Below are 23,797 nucleotides of genomic sequence, written 5' to 3' on the forward strand. Positions count from 1 at the left end.
CTCTTCTACTTCTGTTCAGGCCTGCATAAAAACGAACAAGTATGGAAACTGGTGAGACTACGGCAACTTTCTGTTCCCATGACCACATTACCAATTTAAATAGTGGAAAACAAAATTATGCATCACCGGCTGATCCTTAATACTGGAGCCTTGGGGCACCTGGGTGGCTCAGTCAATTAAGTGTCCAACTCTTGATACCGGTTCAGGTCATGATCTCATAGTTATTAGTGAGATTGAGCCTTGCGTTGGACTCTGTGCTGACAGCATGGAACCTGCTTGGAATTCTCTCTTTCCCTCTCTCTCTGACCCTCTCCAGATCGCACCCATATTTTCTCTCAAATAAATGCTAAAAAAAAAAAAAAAAAATACTGGAGCCTAAGAAAAACAGGTGGCAGTAAATTCTCCCAGTGGTTAAATAAAATAAAAACAAATTGTTAGCAGAGTATCAGAAAGCTAAACATGATTACAATCATTGTATCATTCTAAAAGCTATACTTTAATGAATGTTTACAAAGTGCTGGGCATTGTTCTTAGTGCTTCTGTGTATTATCTCACCTAGTCCTAAAAACAACCCTATTAAATAGTTACAAATCCAACTGTAATAGTAAGAAAATTGAGATGGAAAAGGAGAGAGACACATATACGACTTGCTTAAAGTTCTTTTCATTAGCAAGTGGAAAAACTGGGATTTGATACCATGGAATCTACTTGTTTTTGGTAGAGAACAAAAAGCAACACAAATAGTGAAATTTAGTTTTTTTTTAAATACCCAAATATTCCTAATAAAGATTATTTTAAAAAACAGATTTTAGCAGATTGACTAATCATCTAAAATATTTGGAAGAATTAAATTGGTTTAGCAGAATTACTAAAATTATTCTTTAGAAGACACATACCAAAGGAGTCAAATTAATATATGAAAGAGAGTTTATTTATCTATTTATGTATCTGCCTTGGTCTAGAAAAGACTAAAGATGGCTTAAAAGGGGATCATACTAAGGTTTTGGAAAACATTCAAAATCTTAAATATATTACTCTCCCCAAAAGTTAGCTGCTTCCAAGCTTGACTTAATATTTTGCATGTTTTCTCTCCGTTGTTTTGTAAATATATTTGCTTCTCCTTTCTGTAATCGACGTCTGGCAGCTGATTTTTGCTGTTTTGTCAACTGACGTTTCACCTTCTGTTTCACCAATTCCTGGAAAGAGTTCATGAATTAGTATTACTGATTACTGAACATTTTAATAAGGAGACAATATTCAATAAAACAAAGATTTACATTGTTAATATTTTTCATATTTGTTAACAAGCATGAATTTCTTAAATTCCAAACACTGACAGTACCATATGAACCAGCAACAAAATAAACCACAAATTAATGGTTATAAAATAGAAGAAATTAAATTCCTAATAGAAATACAGATTATAGCAAAAAGTAGTAGTCACAATTCTTTGAATAACAAACCACAACAGTGCCACCTAGTGTCCATGAGGAAAACTGAAAACAAAAAAAAAATTTACCCAACAAGATAAAAAACTGCTTGTTCCTCTGCTTTTGAGGTAAAAGTAGACATGGCTTTGTAGTAGAAAATTATGTTTGAAAGCATTCACTACTGGCCAAAATTTATCCAAGAGTGCCTTCATAACTTCAGGTGTAGAGACGACCTGATGGCAGCAGTTACATGGTAAAGTCTTCACACAGTTTCTGGGAGATGTAGAATGTTTTCTCAGTGAATAATCATAACTTCAAATTATTTCTTATTAAGACCCAGGCTGCCAATGTCACTTACAAGATGAATAAGTTTGAATATTCTGCTCCCAATAATCTTGTCTTCCTCTGAAGCACTACAGCCTGTTATTTAATTGTATATACCCTTGTACCACCCTACTTATTTCCTAAAAAAGAAATAAACACTGCAAGCATTGAAGGAAGGGTCTCTTGTTAATATGCCCTACACTCTGCTAGGCACAAAGAAACATTTATTAAAACCTGTCAAGTTAAAAAAATTAAAGAATAATCAATCTGAGGTAAAAATGGCGTATAAGAACTAGTTGGCTTATGTTTCTTGAATTGCACATGTGTATTATAAAACTTGGACCAGATGAGTTAAAAGCAGACTTTGCATTTTTACATAGTTAAGCAGACTACATTCAATTAACAGGCTTTAACAAGTCATCCCTCTTGATTTTAGTCTACTGATTCCCAATGGGAAAAAAGGTTAAGAAAATAAACAGATGGAACATTTAGTTTTCAATTCCCTGCAGAGGCTGATATCCCATGAGATGTAGTTCCCCAAACCCAGTAAGGCAGGAGACTTAGAAGGAACTGGTACCTCAGAAGTTTCAGAACTGAAAGCTGTAGGACTGGCTAAAAAGTTTAGAACAAGTATGACTGGGCTCTAGCACCCCTCCCTATCCTAGGAAGAAGACAGGCAATTATCATAGCCTACTTACCCCAGCAAGAGACCAGAACCCTGAATGAGAAAAACATCTTAACTACAACAAAGATAAGAGAGCAATACTTTCAAAATTCTGAAGGAAAATCATTTCCAAACTACAACTCGAACACTTAAAACTCCCAATCCAGTGTGAGAACAGGATAAAAAGACATTTTTAGCAATAAAAAGTACTGCTTCTACCATTCACTGAAATAATTACTGGAATCTATACTGCCAAATAAAGAGATGGAACTAGAAAAGAGGCAACCAAACAAATAGGAAAGGAGAGATCATCCCAGGAAGACAACAGTAGAGCATGTACCACACTTAAAACCAGAGGAATTCAGAGGCCTCCAGAATATTTTCAAGAAAAAAAAAATCAATTTCTTTTCTAAATATTCTGTGTGAATTTCCCCTTGGTTCTTCACTTTGATGAGACCACAGGATAATCATATCAAGAAGCTCAAGAAAATAAGGAAATAATGGATTATTATGCATGCTCCTCCTTCTAATCCATGACAATTTATGAATACTACAAGGTTAATTTTTTTCATGTTAAAAAAAAGTGGAAGGAGTGCCTGGGTGGCTCAGCAGGTTAAGTATCCAACTGTTGATTTCAGCTCAGGTCATGATCATGGTTCAGGAGTTTGAGCCCTGCATCTGGCTCCATGCAACAGTGTAGAGCCTGCTTAAGATTCTCTCTCTCCCTCTCTCTCTCTCTCATTCTCTCTCAAAAAAAAAAAAAAAAAAAAAGGCAGGAGAAAAATCTCATTTAGTATTTATTTTTTAAAAAATACCTGTGTATTATTTCAGGGAGTACATAAAAAATTAGACAAAAATCATGCATTTTGTTGATTCTGTTGTTTGGTTGTTGTGGGCCATATGTTTATTAAAAAGCAATATACCTAAATGTTTAATAAGAATTTGTTACATATTAGAAAGAACAGGGTTCACAGGTGACAACTTCGCCAATAAATAGAGAATGACAGAAGTATTTATATGGAGAAAACAGATCTTACAATTACAGTTTCAAAGAACAGAGAAAATCTTTTACCATATAGGAAAATAATCATCAAATTAACAGAGGTAAAAAAATAAAGTTTCTTTTCTTATGACTTTTTAACAAAATGAAATGTGACCTCAAGGAAAAAAGGGTGACCAAATTTTCAAAAGAATGTAGAGTTAAGATCATCAATTTGTTTCCAATGATTAGAGGTAAATCTTTTTGATCAAGCTGGCTGAAGAGATCTTTTTCCTCTTAGAAGGCAAATTTGTATTTTATAATGCAATTCATTATAGGTTTGACCCCATTTTAAACTTTAAGCTCCTATTAGCTATAAAGGAAATGAGGTAAAGTCAAGACTTACAGACAATGTCAGTGTCATCTTTTATATACAAAAGACAGCATAACTTAGCATGAGTTAGTAATCTAAATTTTTCTTTATATGTGGTTGCCAATTTTATGCCACTAATTGTATAAAAGCACTTATGTTTGGAATCTGAGAAATCAAAGAAAAGAGTGTAAATAAAACTCAAGTATAGAAAATATCAAAGCCAAGGGTGGACAGACAATCATAAAGTGTGAGAAATTCTTAATAAAGACAGGTTGATAATACTTAAAGGGAAATGTTTATCTTTTAATGTAATTAATAGATGTTTCAAAAATTCCAAACATTTATAGTTTTCATCTAGAATATCAAGTAAATTATAAGCTCAGCAGAAAAGAGTATATAAAAAATCAATACATTTATAGAATTTCACTTTTATTTTGGTCTCACAACTCTGAATGTTCATATTATCAAGAAAGTTCCTAGAACCATTAAAAATGTGTTATGTTATAGAATACAGTATGTTCTTTTTAGCCTATCTTTTATAATTCTGATTTAATTTTGTAAATATCCCATGTTATATCCATAGGACACACATTTTAACTTATTGGACAATATATATGAATTTGGAAATCATAAGTTCAGTAAAAACAAAATTCTTTTATTTTGAATTCATATTCCACATAATTTTATTTCTTCCTGTTTTTTTTTCTAAATTTTTTAATGTTCCCTTTTATTTTTTAAATTTTAACTCCATTTATTTTTGAGAGTAAGTGTGAGAGAGAGTGAGCAGGGGAGGGGCAGAGAGAGAGGGAGAGAAAGAGGCAGAAACAATGTCAAGCAGGCACCATGCTGTCAGCAGAGTCTGATGCAGAGCTCGAACTCAAAAACCATGAGATCATGACCTGAGCCGAAACCAAGAGTCAGATGCTTAACCTCCTGAGCCACCCAGGTGCCCCTTTTAATGTTTATTTTTGACAAAGAGAGAGAGACATAGGAGAGCACTAATGGGAGAGGGGCACAAAGAGAGGGAGAGAGAGAATCCAAAGCAGCCTCTGAGCTATCAGCGCAAAGCCTGATGTGGGGCTTGAACACATGAACTGTGATATCATGACTTCAGCTGAAGTAGGATGCTCAGCCAACTGAGCCATCCAGGTGCCCCTATTGCCTCCTTTCTAACTTCTAAATTGATTTTCTTCTTTTGTTTATATTAAATGAAGTTATCACTAAAAACTGGTTTTAAGGGTATGCAGCTTAATGGCTTTAAGTACAAGGGAAGTCCCCAATATACCAAGTATGTAATTTTATCTCTTTCCTTAAAATCTACAAAGGAAATAAACTGATTCTTCCTCTTGGGCAGCCTGGAGAGTATGGCAGGCAGTAAAATCCAGGAGCTGGACTATTTGTGCTCACTATCCTGCACAGAAAATGTCCCTTAAGAAATTCTTTTGAACATTGCTGCTAAATGTCTAACAAAACCTTTAGGTCAAAAATTTTTAAATTACCTATTTTTCTCCTTCAAAATTTAGTGAAGCTGGCACATCTTCACACTGTAGCTGCATTGCTGTCACTAGCTAGGTAATCTTGAGCAAAGTCATGTAACCTATCTGGGCCTCAATTTCCTCATTGTTAAAATGCAAGGACTAGACCATATCTGAGTATCTACAATCCAACCAGGGTAGTGACCTAATCAACATTTGGAAAATGTTGAATGAATAGTTACCGGAGGAATTGTTGAACAGCTTAAAACACTGCCCACAGAAGTAACACTCAGAGTTCTTGTTCTGTACTGTTTAGTATCTTCCATACTTTCTTCATCTCTAAAATTAAAACAAAGTCACAAATTACCTAATTTTTTTATAGTTAATTATGTGTCATTTATACTTATCCTTACATAATAAAATATCGTTATATTTAAAATTTCTGTGAAGGTAAAACTTCACACATTTCACAATTCAGCCCAATATATTAATAATTTCCATTTTTCAGCATTCTAATAGTCACCATCAAAACTGCAAAACTGAATGTTTCAGCCATCAAAATTTGTTACCACTTCCCCAGAATTTATATCTCTTTTCCGCTAATCTCTTGTTCTTTCATTGAACTTTACACATATCTGCCTCTTACATTTAAATTCTTAGAACACTTCCCTGCCATCTCCTAAACAACAAAAGATGTAATGGGACCAGAGGCAGTATTCTTAATCTGTATCATCTGCCCTGCTAAGGGAGAAAAACTGCAATGATGGAAACAAACTTGTTTTACACATTGCTCAAAGTTTTAATATATACAAAGTTTAAGACACTCAGACCATATTAACACCGAACAGTCAATATTTTTCAGCAACATCTCTTATCTTATGTTTCTACTCTGAATAATAAAAATTTTGCCCAACATGTGTTTAAAGAGAACAAGTTATTCTGTGGTAAGACTCTTTAACCTCTGTAGATTTTCTTCAATTACTTAAAATCCTCAGTCCCTGCCACTCTTGATTTTAACTTATAATTTTAATTTTACAAATTTATTATTTGAGTTGTAATTGCCCCGAGACTCCAGATACAGTTTTACAGAAAAGGCACAAAATTTTCACGTTTTGTTTCACGATAAAACTCTAAAGACAGCCTTAGGATGTACTGAGAAATGCCTAATAAATGTACTACTGATATAGTTTTGTCTTATTACTATTTTGAAATAATTAAAACTCCTTTCATGATTCAGGATAAACTATTCCAAATATAAAAATTAAATTTTTTATTTTTTGCTAAGTTCAGGCTGCCAATTCATTAATATTTGCAAGAAAAAAAAAAAACTCTTAGGAAAAAAAAACATATAATGTTAAATAATTTTAACTATACATGAACAAATATTGATAGAAGGTTCAAAGTACCAGAGAAAATTCACTGTAAGTAGATATCTTAAGAGAGCACATTTACTACATGTTTACTGGACTACATATAAACCAAACACATATACAACTACAAAAATATATGAACATTCGTACGTCTAGAACTTGACCAATTTACCAATTATTGTAAATAATTCTTTTAAAGTAATCAGTTTGCATTTTTAAGGCAGAACTGTTTAAAAACGAATCAATAAATTGCCGAGGATTAGGTCCATTGTAGAAGGTAATCTAAATTTTAACAATAAAAGGGTTATTTGCTTTCTCATTTTTTAAACATAATGGGACAGAATACAGCTCTGTTATATCATTTGAAAAACAAGAACAAAACGCCACTCATTTATCAGAATTGAAGAAAGTATAGGTCTCCACATTTAAGTAAAAAAAAAAATCAATCAACAGAAATCTATACCTGAAAGACCTGAATTCTTTGTTTACTGACGACAAGGCAATCAGATGAGGGCATGCATCTTCATAGTCTTCAGAGCTCATGGGGATTCCTCCTTGACCTGTTTTACCATTTTGCCTAGTGTCATTTTCAATTTTGTCTGTCTCCTCAGAACATTCAGTTACAGAATTGTTGTCAATAACTTGACCTTTTATTTCTTCTAAAGCTTGACTGAATTCAGGTAATTCAAAATTTTGTGCATCAGCACTCTCCTCTGACGAATCCTCTCCCTTTATTTGTTCAAGGTGTCCAGATGATATGCAACAGTAGTCAGCGGATTCATCTGCAGACTTCTGATCACTTTGATTTTTTGATTTATGAAACTTTGCTTTTTCTGACAACTCTTCATCAGAAGGTGAGAATTCAGATCCGTCTTCTGTTTCAGTATTTTCATCATCTGGACCTAATGGATGAAGCAATTCATCATCTGTCTGCATTTCCTTTGTGTAGCCGCTGGCAGAAACCTCTACATCAAGAGAGTCCTCCCTCCTAGAAAAAAGAATGACAAACATTAGGAAAAAATCCACCTGACATGGGTAAGTATTTATTATTCTGATAAATTATAATTCTGAAATGAGTTTAATAGTTTACGTATTTTAAAGATTTTTCTTTGCCTAAAATGTAATACTTAAATATACAAATGTAAAAGATACATTTTTGTTGTCACTTAAGAACAAAATGACTATGGGGATGACTGCCTGGCTCATTTGGTTAAGAGTCCAAATTTTGGTTTTGGCTCAGGTCACAATCTCAAGGTTTATGAGATCGAGCCCTGGATTGGGCTGTGCTTACAGTACAGAGCCTGATTGGGATTCTCACTCCTTCTCTCTCTGCTCCTCCTTAGTTCGCATGTGTGTGCGCACATGCAAAGACTATTAAAAGCAACAAATATTAGCAGAAAGGTTACAGAAACTTCAGTTGATAATGATTTAATAAATTGACTTTAATGGGCACTAAAGATTTCTTCTTTGAAGTTCTATCATCCCAAAGCACAAAAGTGTCATAATTAAGGATATAAAATAAATGAAAAAGTTTTGCTTTGAAAATTTACATATAATTATGTTCCATGAATCAAGTAAATATAGCTTCTGTTCTGTATAAAGGAAAAACATAAATTCCAATATGAATAAAAGTTCACGAATTTATAAGAAACTAAATGTGTTACTCCCCTAAAATTCACAAACATTGCCTTAATAGACCAAAGGCACAAAGGCAGGATTTTCTAGTTTTTAAGTTTCATTTATACACTAGACAGCAATGATACTCAACAATGATTATGTGTCAATGGTTACTATTTGGAAATTTTTTAGATGAAACTGTTTAACTTTTCAGAACTAAGTAAATCAAGTATTATTTATTTATTTATTTTTATTTTAGAGAGAGGCAGAGAGGGAGAGGGAGGGAGGGAGGGGCGGAGGGAGACAGGGAGGGGGAAAGGTAGAAGGAGAGAGACAGAGAGAGATGAGAGAGAGAGAGAGACAGAGACAGAGACAGAAAGAGAGAGAATCCTAAGCAGGCTCCATGCTGAGGTCTATCCTACGACCTTGGGATGATGACCTGAACCAAAATCAAGTTGGATGCTCAACTGACTGAGCCATCCAGGTGCCCCAATAAATCATATATTTAAACAGTTTTTATTATTTTAAGCAAAGCAGAGTACAAACCTGATATCACTAAAAGTTGGGTAAAGTTCACTTTCATAGCTGAAACGTTTCATGAAGAAATCTCTAATGCATTTAACATCTCTGTCAAAATACCTGCAAAAGGAAGAATCATTTTTGATATAGCCTTTGTTGCTCATGTTTTTCCTCATTAGCCAATGACAATATACTTATTAATGATATTGCTAATCATTATATGAAAAAAGATGTTACTCACAAGAAAGAAAAGAGACAAATCAGATGCCAGTGTGTTTGAAAAACAAAAACAAAACAAAAAAGCAGAGGAACTAATAGAAAATATAAGCTTTCAAAGGCATATGGTCCCTATAGTTAGAAAACTAGAGGCCTTCCCATACTGTAATAGACATACTAAGAGAAAATAACATGCATCTGAATCTCAGAAAAAAAAAGACTGGGTCTGCAGTTAGGGGCAGGTTTCCACTTTTCCTTTTTAGTCTCCAGCCTGTCTGGTTATACTTCTCATCAGCTATACCCACTAGAACCCCATCTACAGAAGCTTAAAGACGAAACAGATTAGTGACACATAAGAAAAAGTTTGGGGACCATTAAATTATGTTTATATACCTTTATTATCCATTAGCTAATTTGCAAGAACATCCAAAAGAGATAAATAATGCTGTGGCTTATAAACAATGATCTGAAGACACGCTAATCTGGACCAATGGTAGAAGGACCTATAACAGGTTGCTTTTTAGGCCACCATAAAGCAGTGGGAACAGATTAAATTCTCTAGGTTTCTAGATAAGGGAGAATTAAGAAACAGGGTCACACAGAATTCACTATCTGCTTGAATATTAATATTTCAGAGAAAGTCTGGAAACAGATAATGGTGCTAATCTTTCCTAATTTTAGGGCACCCAGGGAAAAACCTCAGTAAATTAAAAATTATCTTTTTATTTATGTCTATGTTTCATCTAATTAGACAAACTCTCAAAATCTTCAAAAGCAGACATAGGTCTTATTTATAATTATTTATTAATTAATTTACATCTTAATTTCTGCTACATAGTACAACTCCTTTACCCTAGTACTTCTCCATTAAATAGCAAGTTAAATCATACTGTTTCCCTACAGAAAAATGCAGCCTACACTTTGAATATCACAATTTGTCATCGTTTCCTTCTCTACTTCTGGTGGTTCCTGAACATTCTTTCATTGTGTGACTGTTACCCCACAGTAATAAAAATGGTGATGAGTCATCATCCAAAGATATGTTAAACACTCAAACACCAGGTGTTAATCTATTAATATTTTTTGGTTAAAAATATTCTTTAAATTTATATTTAAATGACATCTTCTTTTTCTGGATTAAGTATAGACATTTTCTTATGAAAATCTGTAGGAAGAAAAGTTTGAACACAAACTGGTTTGAGTTCAAACTTTCCAAGAATTCATACACTCTTATTTGTAAATGATAGCGATTGTTATCTTCAGGAGAAAGGAGAAGTTTCTCATAACTTGGAAAGGAAGGTAAAAAATATTCAGCTTTGATTACAATCAATTACGTCACGAAATACAAAGTAAAATATTGTCAAGCTTTGTGCAGTGGCAGTATCGTAGCCAATGAGGTTTATCCGAGGCGCGATTATTGCTAATTGAAAACTTTTCCCAAAGTAAAATATTGTCATACTTCATAACTTGGCTGGCTTACATGGTTAAGTAATGTGAAGAGTAAGATTACCACAGTATATAAAGTGATTCTGCCCTATGTTAGGGATGAGGTTCTACATGAGTTATTTTCTAATAATAAAATAAAAACTAAAAATGATAGGAGAGATATTCTTGGTCTAGTAACTGAGTCCACTTCAAGATCATAATTTTTACTAAGGCCATCATGATTATAAAATTATGCTTGGTGAAACACTCTTGGAGGCAACTATGGAGCAGAGAGAGGATGGGGTCCTAGGGTTCCCTTCTCTATGTCCCTACTTCTGGACAGACTTTGTTTTAAAAATTGGGCTTCCACGTAAAAGTCTGTTTGAATAAAGGTTTGCTGAACTTTCCACCTAAGAAAGTTTGACTTTCAGAAGTCTGTCCGATTACACAAGTAATTCAAATTCTTTTGATGGTTCATAAAGCAGGCAGTTTCTTCAGATTTCCCATGTACAGCAAAAACTTAATGACTAGGTTTTAACAACTGGATCAAAGTGCATTTTCCCCCCTTTAAAATACTGAGGAATAAGATAGGTTCTCTAAGGGGGGGAAATCCTAGTTTGTATCCTTTAATAAAAGAACAAATTTTTAGACCATCAACATCAGTCACTTCAAACCAGTTATTGACCCAAATCACGGTATTACAAAGTTAAAAAAAAATTAAGAAAAAAATGACTGCATCACACGTAAACACACCCATATCCAGAATCACTTTTAGCATATACCATTCAGCATTGTGATGAGAAGTTGAAACCATCTGTGGAAAATCAATCATGGTGATGTGGTCATCTTTATCCAAAATGAGATTGAATTCATTGAAATCTCCATGAATCAGTCCATGATTTGCAAGTTTGACAATCAGGTCCATAGCTTCATCATATATGGATGCAGGGTCTTCAACATGGTGTATCTGACATCTGAAAGTATGAAAACAGGTTATTTATATTCATTTATGATTTTCATGAAAGCAGGCATGCGTATTATTTTTTCCATTTCTTAATTCCCTATCAGCTTTCTCTTCATTTCTATTAGCACACAGACAAGATGTAACAGCTCCCACATATTAAAAAAAAAAAAAAAAAAAAAAAGCCACACCCTGTCTCAACTCTGTATTCTCTTTCTACTACATACTTTCATGGATAATTACAGCCCAACTCCTCTACATTGTACTTACTTCATTTTTTCCCTCCCATTCTAATGAACTCATTTTAAATAGGTTTTCATCTACCTCGTTTGAATGCAATAGGTAGAGTCAAAACTACCAATGATTTCCATGTTGCTAAATCCAGTGGTCAATTCAGACTTCATCATATGAGGTCTCTCAGTTAACCTCTTCCCCCCCCCCCCCACACCCCCGCTGAAATGCTTCCTTCACTTGACTCTTGGTACACCAACTCTTCAGGCTGTCCTCTTTCCATGTTTATCATTCCTTCTCAGTCTTTTTCACTAGTTCTTCATCTTTCCCCAGACGTTTAAACTTCGGAGCTCAAAGGTTAATACTAGGAGCCTTTATTTAGAATAATTCTTGGTGATCTCATTTAGGCTGTTGGCTTTAAACACCTCAATCTATACTTCTCTGAACTCCAAGGCATCTCAAACTTAAGCATGTCCCATACTGAACCTCTGATTCTATCCCATCCTCTAACTCCAAGCTGCTCTTCCTGCAGTCTTTCTCATTTCTGTAAATGACAATTTTGTACCTCCAATTAATTTGTTATTCAGGCCCAAAATCTTGGTGTTATCCTTGACTTTCCCTTTCTTCATATTGATATCCAATCCCTAACAAATCGTGTTGGTTCTACCTGCAAAACATATTCAGAATCTAACCACTTTTTATCACCTTCACATCCACAACTCTGATCTAAACAACCACCATCTCTTGACTGGATTATTGCAATAAATTCCTAGCTTTTCTTCCTAATTCTGTCCTTGTCACCTTTCAATCTGTTCTCAAAACAAAAGCCACAGCAATTCTATTAAAACATTAGTCACATCATGTCTCTTCTCAGTTCAAATTCCTCCAATGGATTCCTATCCAAAACAAAATAAAAAAGCCTTGTGCTATTGCTATAATGACAACGACACTACAATATATAAACATATGAAATCAACATGCTGTACAATTTAAATTTGTATGTCAAATGTACTAAAAAAGAAACTAAAAGTTCCTTGCAATTGCCTACAAACCTTAAATGATCTAGCCCCCTGTTGCCTCTCTGATCTCATCACTTTTTATCTCTGCCCTCATCCACTCAACTCCAGCCACACTAGCCTCCTCACTGCTTCCTGAACATGCAGGCATGCTCCAATCCTAGGATTTATGTACTTTGCTGGTGCCTCTGCCTGGATCTCTTAGATATCTGCATGGTTTTCTCTCTCACTTATTTTAGGATTATGCTCAAAAATACTTTATCAATGAGACTCTTCCTGACCATTTCATGTAAAATAGCAGTTTCATCCACTCACCTCAGTACTCCCTGTCCCCTTACCTACTTTATTTTTATCTATAACATTTTCTACCATCTGATAATCATGTATTTCCTTGTTTAGCTATTTACTGCATGTCTCTTTCTATCAGAACATAAACTCTATGAAGGCAGAGATTTTGTTTTGTTCACTGGTGGGTCTACTAAAACAGTGCTTAATATATACTAGATTACTAATAAATACATGCTGAATAAATTACAGAGATTACAAAATTCATACTATCAGAACAATATTGAATTTTTAATTTGCATGTGAGACTATTGCTTTGTGTTAATTTCTAACCTTCCAGAAGCAATATTTCATTTAATTAAAAATATTTTTTGAAAACTAAACCTTACATTTATTTATTAGAATCCATAGTTTCAAGAATAATAAATACTTACAGAGGATAGCCACTTACGAGTTCCATTACCACTGCGTGGCGATTATAATCAATCGGTTTTGGGACTGGAAATTTCCTCTCATACAATGCCTAAAATATAGCAAAATAGGTATAAACTAAAGAAGAGGTCATTAATATTTAGGGTAAAATAAAAGTAAACATACCTGCCCACAACTAGAAGAAACATACAAGATTTTACAAAATTACACGTGATTATTTATGGCTTATTCACAGCACAAAATGAGCTACACATAAAATAAAATTTTAAACCAGTTAACAATTCACTTTTTCACCAAATGCTAATTTACTGAACATTTACTAAATATTATATATGGTGCTAGGGTTACAGAAATGAATGTAAAAGCCTGTCCCCAAGAAGCCTATAATCTCCTAGGATATACCCTCTTCATTTTATTTATTTTTTTATTATACTTATTATTTTTTAATCTTTATTTTAATTAGGCTCCATGTCCAATGTGGGGCTTGAACTCATGATCAACAGTCACACTCTCTACCAACTGAGCCAGCCAGGCACCCCAGGATATATCCTCCTATTTTTTTACATTTCTGCCATCAATTGGGAGTGTGCTTAAAAATTCAAATGGAAATAAACTGTGAGTGAGGAAATACTCTTGTCTTCTGGCAGATTAGAAAATGAAATATCCCAAAAGATCAGGTATTGTAGCTTACAGAGCATTGACCTTTTTCTTCAGACCACAATATACAATGTAAATTATGTAACAAATATACACAGTAGTAGTCTGAGTCATATTACTTCAGATCATCCATAAATCCATCTTTTCTTAACTTCTTATGCTTAACTTCTTCTACCTTTTGCTTACAAAGTCCTGTTATTACTTCCTCCAAAATATGTTAGGTTTATGCTCTCTGCAATTTGGAATGTTACCATTTGAAAGTAGGCCTTTGTTATTTATACCTGATTGCTCTAACAGTGGTTCTAGCTCTTGCCACCATAACTAACCTTTATTTTGGGTACCAATACCAAACTAAAATACTTAGGTCAATGCTCCATTCAGAAAAATCTACAATGTTTATAAATATTGATTTCAGTCTCAACAACTTTTCCTAGTTTTCAGAACTCTCTTTAATCCACATATCAGGTCCTAGTTTTCCCAATACTCTTTTTAAAAAATATATATATTATATGTATACAATATATTATATTTATATTATAAACATAATATATATAATACCAGTCTATGTAATATTTATATTACACATAATATATTACATATATAATATACACATATATAATATAGAATGTAAATATATACTACATATAATATATACATGTCTATATTTATAATATATAGACACATATATAATACATATTATATGTATATAATATGTATTATATATGATATACATGTATATAATGTACATATATAATGATCATTTATTTTTGAAAGAGAGACAGAGACAGAGGGTGAGCAGGGGAGGGGCAGAGAAAGAGAGAGACACAGAATCTGAAGCAAGCTCCAGGCTCTGAGCTGTCAGCACAGAGCTCCTTTGCAAAGAACACTGTCTTACTATCTTATCCTTAGAGACAAATCATATGCATGCTTCATGACTCTACTCAACTCCTACTTGCTTTATGAAACCTCTTTCATCAGCTATTCTACTTTACAGAAGTTTCTCTAAGCTTAACATATAATTTAATTTTTAAAAGTTTCTTTATGTATATTTGTGTTATATTCCCAACTTACAGATGCTTGACTTCATTACTTATTCCTTTGGTAGCCACACCTTCAGCCCACCCTATGCCAGGTACTTAATACAGTGTGGTAGGCATACAATTCATACTCCGTACATATTTATGAATAGGGTTAATTTCATAAAGCGTTTATTTCCTATCTTCCTTGCTAAGGAACTGAACTCCACTCCCCAAAGATTTTTGTTTGTTTGGCTTTGAAGATTTTTTTCAGTACAAGTAGTTCTGAACATGCTTTGGCAGCTCAACAGCATATAACCTTAACTACTGTCATAATGGTCTAGCTCTTGCACTATGGCTTACTCCCTAATCTTATTTTATCTAATTAAATTTAATCTTACTCCCTCCTAGGAAAAAAGAGAATAAATTTAAGGAGCTATTGATGCACAGTCTGCTTCTATTCTAGTATCTTCATATAAACATCTGAGAAAACACCTAATACAGGTTTAGGAAAATGTGTAATAATCTTTACCAAACTGCTTATTTACTGAATATTATAAGATACAAACCATTAGTATATAAGAAACACATAACATGTATGGTATCAGTATCAGTTACTTACATTGTCTTCAGAATTCTTCCCCCATAACTACTAAAAATTTAAGCACATGAATTAACCTACTCAACACCAAAATGCAACTTCCAAAACTTTCATTTACAAATCACATACTACAGCATTATGTATGTAAATTATGTACATATGTATGTATGTACTTTTAGTAAACTCCATACCCAATGTGGGGCTCAAACTCATAACCCGGAAATCAAGAGTTGCATGCTCTTTTGAGTGAGCCAGCTAGTGCCCCGAGGGTGACTTTTAATAATGTAAAATTTTAAAAAGTGAAGTTACGTAGTAACAAATAAATACTACTGGAGAATAATAAAAATACAGTATTATTTTCTGTTTAATTTAAATGTTATCGAAGATACATATTTTGATTATTAAAGAAACTTAACAAATATATTCTGAACTTAATTTTGAAGTTAAAAGATGAAAACCTACTAAAGATTTTTACCATTCCTAATATGCATGCAAATTTGTACATCAACATTTCTTCTCCATTAAGTGAAGGAAAGGTACTAGTCAACTTAGCTGAGACACTAAGGTTTCTACAGATAATCACTAGAGGTAATTCCCTGGGGTTTTCAACTGGAGACAAACATAAGCATATTTATGTATACTAAATAGATACATATTCACACACACACTTTTGTGAGGCAATTACATCACTAATTACTTAAAGCTATTTGTTAATTTGCATTGTAATACCTTATTAATACTGTAGAATACTTGTTGCCTTTACACATTAATAATGATTAAAAATGCCTTCACATAGAAAAAAAAATCACCAGAAAAACAAATAACAAAAATAATTAACAGTTACAAATAAGTGTAATGACTGGGACTGGGGGTAGAGAGATGTGGGGAAAATAGACTGGTAAATGTCACTACGTCCTTTCAGTTACATGTATTATTTGGTTAAGAGACATAAAATTATTTACAAAATACCTTCATATAAGCAAATTCCTTCATGGCAGAGAGACGAGATAAATAAAGCCAAGACATGTTCTGCCTGTGTTTATGATAATCACGCTTGTTTTTCAGATTTCGAAAGGAGGTTCTTCCCAGCCTATGAAGCTTTAATGCAAATTGCTGCCTTTCTTCATTTGCAACAACATAAATATCTAGAGCCAAGATGTAAAAAAGAGCATTATTATACTTTCATTCCAAAAAGTTCACTTGTAATTTCCTAATTTTGATTTTATTTACATCAATTATATCTTTCCTAATAACCATGAATACTTACTACTCAGCAAAATTATTTTAACTGCAATCCAAAATAAAATGACATGTATTAATATCTACTACAAAAGAAAAGAGGGATGTTGTGTGTCAAAGGTTATTACTTCCAAAGGTGCTCAATACTCAATTCAATTTAGTGGGAAAAATGTAATTGTCTTTTAGCATCCTACATGTATAAGAAGCAATTTAGTATCTTCTTTTTCAACAACACAAAGTTCAATTCTTTAACTGCTTCAATAAATAACATTCAGTTGTTAGAATATAATCCTATAGTAATCAGAATGGAGATATTCCCCTAAGTATTCCAATTATCAATAAAAGTCGATATTTGTTAATACTGACATTTAAAACATGTCCTAATTATTCATAAGGATTTTAATTATTACACATCAACAAACTATCTCTCACATTGGCAGGATTATAAACTGGCGTAAACTTTTGAAGGGAAATCTGATAATATCAAAAATTTAAATGTACCTAACTTTTGTGCTAATAATTCAATTTCTAAGACTGTATTTACAAATTTATTTGTACATGTGCACAGAGGCATGTGTACAAGGGTGTCTACCACATCATTACCTACAAAAGAAAAGGTGAAGTAACATAAATGTCCATAACAGCTGGGACTGGTAAATTCAATTACAGAGCACTCATACCATGTAATATTCTACATAACTATGAGAAAGATCTATCTGTTAACATGAAATGATATCAGAAATGCATCCAGGGACACCTGGCTGGCTCAGTCAGTACGGTATGGGACTCTTGATCTCGGGGTTGTAAGTTTGAGTCCCACATTGGATGTAGAGATTACTTAAAAATAAAATCTTAAAAAAAAAAAAAAAAAACAAATCAAATGAATCAAATGGAAAAAAATCAAGTAATGTTTGCTTTTACCTGTGATTAAAAAGATATATATGTGTATATATACATATTTTCAGTGCATTATATACTATTATTTACATAGACTATTCCAAGAAGGATATATAAGACAGCAGTCAACAGTAACAGCTTTCAAAAGTATGACAACAGATGGAGACCTGGTTAGGATAAAGTTTTACTTTTTATTTTACTTTCTTTTGTACTATTTATGATTTATACAGTGAAGTTCTTATAAACAAAAAAATGTTACTTTTTAAATGAAAAAATTGGACATAAGAGGCAGCCTATCTAAAAAGAGGTGTTAAATTACCTCATTTTACACATTTCTCTCTCTCTCTCTCTCTCTCTCTCTCTCTCTCTCTCTCACACACATACACACACACACACACTGCTGTATTTAGCAATCTTGCATTATGTATTTGTTCAATGCTATTTTAGAATGCTTTTTTCTGTGTTCTACACATACTTAATTTTGCCATATTTCTGCGGTAGAAAAATGTGTTGTAGCTTTTAGTCACTGTCTTCTAATAATTCCTTGTGTTACATATTTTAACTGTTACAAATGTCCATTTATAACATATAAAAGAACAAATAATATATTTGCCAAAGATGTCAGTTATTAGTGGAAAATGAATTCTTGGTATAACTGAATTTTCAATGAGAGACTTATGAAAAACAATAACCTACCAAACTAAGAGTAATTTCATCAACTTTACTGCTTCCAACTAACTTTTCAATTCACTGCTTAGCTGAAAAAAATGGAAAAATTTAAAAGATATGTTTTCTCAGGGCACCTGGGTGGTTCAGTTGGATAAGTGTCTGACTCTTGGTTTTGGTCCAGGTCATGATCTCATACTTTGGTTCATGGGATGCAGCACCACATCAGGCTCTGTGCTAACAGTGGCAGAGTCTGCTTGGGATTTTCTCTTTCACTCTCTCTCTGGCCCTCCCCCTGCTCATGCTGGCAGGCACACTCTCTCAAAATAAATAAATAAACGTTAAAAAAAAAAAAAAGATAATGCTTTCTCAAAGAGAAATATAAAGAGAAACTAAAGCAAAGAAAATGAGTTCAGTAGTACTGTTAGCACTTACCAGATTCTTTGCCAACACCTATCTGGTTTCCAACAGATTCAACTATCTGTCTAGAAGAAAGTGTTTTCAAAGCTAGGTAATCATATCCTGCATTTGTCAACCGATAGCCCTGGACAGCTAGACAAAATAAAATGAGAAAGACTGTATTTTAGTTACATCGCACAATCAAGTCACATTAATTCAAGTCATGAGAAGAATTTAAACAGTAAGAAGTCTTAGCTGAAAAGATTAGCTTACCCAGTCCTATGAGTTTGGCATTTCTTCCTATAATTTGTATTTTCTCTCTAGAGAGGTGTTACTCAAAGCATAACTCAGAGACTGACACCAGTCTATATATACTACTAGTTTGTGATAAGACACAGAAACTGAATGAAGTGGTTAAGTTCAGTATTTTTTAAATCATTTTCACCAAGCTTTTTTTTTATGTCTTTAGCTCCAATAAGGAATTTGTGCCTGTATTTTATCAGTTTTTAAATTTCATTTTTCTAGTAATTACTTTTTAACTGTTATTTTATAATAAAGTATGGCTCCATGGCAGGTTGAAAGAAACAAACTCATTCCTCACCATGGATAATTTGAGAGTTAATGCTCTAGAGTCCTGTGGCAAATTTTCCAAAGATTGTGACAACAATTATCTCTATCCTATTTGCTCTTCTGAATTTGGAATTTGTTATGAGGAGATAGAGACTATTTCTTTACTCTGTTTATCTGGGTGGGCCCTGTGACTACTCTAACAAAACATGGTAAAAGTATGTGGGTTTTCGGGTCTAGATAGAGTGCTTTGCTGTTCTCGCAACTTTGATTTTCTACCTTTTTAAATGCCTGCTCTGCAAATAAAATAAAATAAAATAAAATAAAATAAAATAAAATAAAATAACTGCTCTGGGGAAAGCCAGTTATATGAAAAATCACAAATGGTGCCATAAATACTTACTTTTGGTACGCTCCCAAGCTATGAGTTTATGTTTCACTAATTCTCTTAAAACTTTATTACAGCCACCATGTTTAAGGCTGGCTATAGAAGCAACCAAACTGCAGGGAACTATTTCATGGTTCTTCATGCCCATTTCAACCTGAAATTAAAGGAATTATATGCAATCATAATCAACACAGAGCTACTATCAAAACCTTACTAAGAAGTTAACTTCTCCTTCAAATTTCTCTGATCATGCAGTTCCCCAACCAATTAGAGACATAAGTGATACCTTCTCTGGACATATATTAAATCATAATTTGATATATAATCACTGATATTCATATTCTGCCTCTATACTAAACTATACAGGTAAAAACTGTGAGTGCTTAACAATTACTGACATGTGGCAAATATTAAGATATGTGTTGACATCTAAATGTTTATCTGTAAAAACTATAGGTAGTCCAGATATTTATTAAAAAGGTATTTAACATGAAAGTACCATGCAGGAATAGTGGAAGACAGAAAAATATACACAAATAACTCTCAACTCTTTGGAGAATTTATTATCTAATAGTGTAAATAAGAACCGATACATCTAATTTTATTAGAAGGCAAGAAACAGTAAGTGCTAAAAAAGAAGTGGCTCAGGGATGAACAAAAATAATTCTAGCTGAGGGATCAGTTTCAGGAAGAAGTGGCACTTGAGACTGACTGTGAGATGCAGAAAAACGGAAAAAGTACACAAGGGAATATCAGAGAAAGACAAAAGATTTGGACATGGCACATATGTAAGGCAGTACAGAGCACAACAGCTAGTACAGTGGTAGCTCAGATGCGATATTGAGTTCATGAAAGGAAGGCTGTAAAATGCTTTTAGGTAAACATAAAAAGCCTTGAAATGCAGACCAAAGAGTTCCAGATTTCTTTTTGAGAAACAATGGACCCCCTTGAAGGGTTTACGTACAGGTGATATATGAACAGAGATTTTTTAAGGACACTAATCACGATGCTAAGTTCTGGGAGGTCCTTCAAACAAAGATGTTTAAGGTAAAGTGGAAAGATACATCTATACTCAGTAATGAAGTCACACTTAAAGGGAAAAAATTGTCAATTATTTGATAGAGGTAACAGATAAAGCCGCCAAGTGGATGTGATCATCAAGTAAGAGATAATGGAAGACAAAGGAGGGTTGAGAGACAGAATTTGGGGGGGAAGTTCACATTAAAAGGTAAGGGTAGCCAGTCAAAGTAGGGTTATTGATGTAGAAGGCGCCTGAGAAGTAAAGGAAGAGAGAGTCAAGGAAAGATGGCCACTGATAGCAAGGATGGTAAGACTTAACTGAGACTGAAATATTCTATTTAATGAGTAGGTCATTCCTTGGTGAGCCTTAAAGAGTTTAAAATATCACAGAAGTCAAGTTTTGGAAGATAAATCTGGCACTGTTTTGATGTCCCAATCAAAACCTCGTACCTTAACTCATTTTCCATGCTTTGTTCCATCTCTCCTAGTCTCTAACATTCTTTCTCTTGACTCCCCTATTTCTGTCAGAGGCATTAAGGATTAAGTGAACATGCTGATGAAGCAAAGAAGGAAGGTTATCTACCAGAAGTGACAGATGTTTAGAGAAAGTACAGCTGAATTAAATAATCTATGGGAAGAGAAACGTGTCTTCCAAACTTCATAATGAATTTGCATTTGACAGTTTAATCCTTAAGTATTGCCAATTTAAGCAAAAGATAGTATCTTCTAAAAAAAAGTCATTGTTTTATTCTGGGAATGCCTAATCTATGTGTTGCTGATATTTGTGCCATAAGACTATGACCAGTAAAATCAGTTTTTATCACTTCCCTGTTTAAAACATTCAGTGGACTACGCCATTTACCGAAGGCATCGATGCGCCCCATCCCAAACGTGCACAAAGTCTCTATTCTATTATTCTCGTTATCATCTCCGTAGCACTTAATATCTGATACTATCCTCCTTATTTATTTATTTATTCATTTATTCGTTTACTCGATGATCTGTCACCCTTGTCTCGTACCCCGGTGAATTCCCTAAGATTGTCACTAAAAACCAGATAAATAAGCGTTGAGTGAATGAAACTGAATAAATGCTACGTAAGTGAATCTGGGAGTGAGGAACTCAGTGCTATCAATTCTCAAGAGTCTTAAACTCTTGCTCGGGTGGTGGGAAGCCGAGCGTTCAGAGGCTTTCCAGGCCACAGCGATCCAAGTGTGGCTCTGGAGTACAAGACGGGAGCAGAAAGGAAGGAAATGATTAGAAGAGGGGCCTCTGCTCTGTTTTAGGGGAGACGAAAGCTTCCGACCAAAAGCTTCTGAAAAACCCGACTGTCGGGTCTTTTCCCCGTGCCCAGTCTGGGTCTCCTTGGAGGGCCTACAGCGTGCTCGGCTGAGGGCCGAGTTCGAGGAGCAGAGAAGAACCGCGGTGGGAAAGGACAGGGAGAAAGGACGAACTTCTTACCGCGGTCAGAACCCTGAAGTCATCCCGGCTCATGTAACGTAACTTGGCCACATTCACTCGCCCCATGGCGGCCCAAGATCAAGCCACAAGTCCCCCTCACAACAGATGAGGAGCACAACGCAAGCCCATACACCAGCCTCTCTCAAGCCTCTCCACCGCCGCGGCCGGATGGTTCGCGCATGCGCTGATCCTTCCTGAAGGTCCTTGTTAATAAATAGAACTAGTCTGGCGTGGGAAAATGAAATGCCTTCTGAGTTTTATGATGCATATAGTATGGGTCAGTGAAGAATATTTTTTGTATAGTGACTTTTTAATGTAAACTAACGGACTTGAAAAATTCTCTACAATACTTCCTTTCATTTTTCATATCTGTCAGGATTGGCTGCCTAAAGGACGCCATCCATCTGTAAGAACAGAATGGCAACTTAACGGGAGGAGCAAATTTTACCCACAAACAGCAATTCCTCCTTTAGGCAAAGTGAGTTCCAATAAGGGTGGTTGGAAAATGAACCAAAGCGCGGTTAAAAGTAACAATAGTAATTATACAGACATGCCTCCCCTAACAGGACCTGCTGAGAAAAGAGGAAGGCGTGGCTAGAGTGAGAACTCCTTGCGTTTGCTCAGTATTGGTTTTAGGTTGGTGCTCGAGACTCGGGAGTGCGCTTGCGCCTGGCGGGGGTGGAGTTTAGGCTGTGTGGAACCCAGGCTGTCTTGGTCGCTTCTCCCGCGCATTTCCAGAGAAAGTGGGCCATTTTGACAGGTGGTAACGAATCTCCGAGGATGTTTATCCAAGGCCAAGGAGTAATTTCAGGGCTTTAGGAGAGCCACCCACACTGACCCTGGAACTTTCTACGTCAACAAAAATGATAACCGGAGCAGGACCTTAAACAACTTGCACCTCAGAGGGTGGGTACTCTACCTTCCCTACTAAAGCAACAGGGGTAACAAAACTTGTGTGATAGTTTGTGTTTATACCTCGTTTCATGAACTACAGTTTAAACCTATTTTGGTATCCCTGTCACGCATTAAGGTGTGGGTGCTACATATGGCCACGAAGGACTGTGGCCTATTTCAGCTTTGACTCCATTTCCAGCCACTGCTGTTTAGCCTCTCTCTGGATTTGAGTCTTATAACTTTGCAAGTAAACTTTGGAGTCCATTTTTTACAGAGTCCGCTTTTTCCTGCTGGGGTTCCACGGGCCAATGTGTCCATTTTCCAACTCCAAGGCCTTAGTGAGTATGTTGCTTTGTCCAAACACAGAGTTAGCCTTTTCATAAAACATGCACTGCTGTTCGAAGACAAGCAGTTGAATGTGTGCTTTCATTCCAGTCAGAATAGTTAATAGTCTGAAACCATAGAATACAGGCAGCAGAGCAGTCCTCTGTCCCCTCTACACCACAACCTTTGGCTTCTTTTTTCACTTGAATGCAGTAAGTCTTGGATTAACCATGCTCAACTAATGGAAACCTCCATTGAAATGGAATTTTTCTTTCTGTACTTAACATTAGAAGACATAAAAATGAAAAGTTTTTAAATAAACCAAATGACTAACCAAATGAGCAAGAGTGA

General features: G+C 34.5%; 1 protein-coding gene and 1 pseudogene across 2 annotated transcripts; one reads left to right on the forward strand and one right to left on the reverse strand.

The window, feature by feature from the left end:
* Window positions 1–909: 909 nt before the first annotated feature.
* Window positions 910–22,464, reverse strand: RIOK2 (RIO kinase 2). 2 transcript variants are annotated; one of them, XM_049647638.1, is made up of 10 exons: window positions 22,229–22,464; window positions 19,763–19,901; window positions 18,829–18,969; window positions 16,561–16,736; window positions 13,320–13,408; window positions 11,175–11,366; window positions 8,779–8,871; window positions 7,079–7,603; window positions 5,488–5,584; window positions 910–1,196 (listed from the first exon to the last, which is right to left on the reverse strand). In XM_049647638.1, the coding sequence occupies exons 1-10, from the start codon at window positions 22,292–22,294 to the stop codon at window positions 1,032–1,034; spliced, it is 1,683 nt and encodes a 560-aa protein (XP_049503595.1). In that variant the 5' UTR covers window positions 22,295–22,464; the 3' UTR covers window positions 910–1,031. The 2 variants fall into 2 exon arrangements, with proteins under 2 accessions (XP_049503595.1, XP_049503596.1); XM_049647639.1 differs by having other exon boundaries at window positions 18,829–18,945; window positions 22,229–22,460.
* Window positions 10,331–10,457, forward strand: LOC125935928 (uncharacterized; annotated as a pseudogene).
* Window positions 22,465–23,797: the final 1,333 nt, after the last annotated feature.

Source organism: Panthera uncia (genome assembly GCF_023721935.1).
Source record: "Panthera uncia isolate 11264 chromosome A1 unlocalized genomic scaffold, Puncia_PCG_1.0 HiC_scaffold_17, whole genome shotgun sequence".
Classification (NCBI taxonomy): domain Eukaryota; kingdom Metazoa; phylum Chordata; class Mammalia; order Carnivora; family Felidae; genus Panthera; species Panthera uncia.

Bases quoted from the DNA above. Each gene is read 5' to 3' on its own strand.
- RIOK2 (XM_049647638.1), bottom strand. From the start codon at position 22,294: ATGGGGCGAGTGAATGTGGCCAAGTTACGTTACATGAGCCGGGATGAC. The intron at 19,902-22,228 runs GTAAGAAGTTCG...CTTTAATTTCAG, and splicing joins ACTTCAGGGTTCTGACCGCG to GTTGAAATGGGCATGAAGAA. The intron at 1,197-5,487 runs GTAACTATTCAT...AACTCTTTCCAG, and splicing joins GCTGTTCAACAATTCCTCCG to GAATTGGTGAAACAGAAGGT.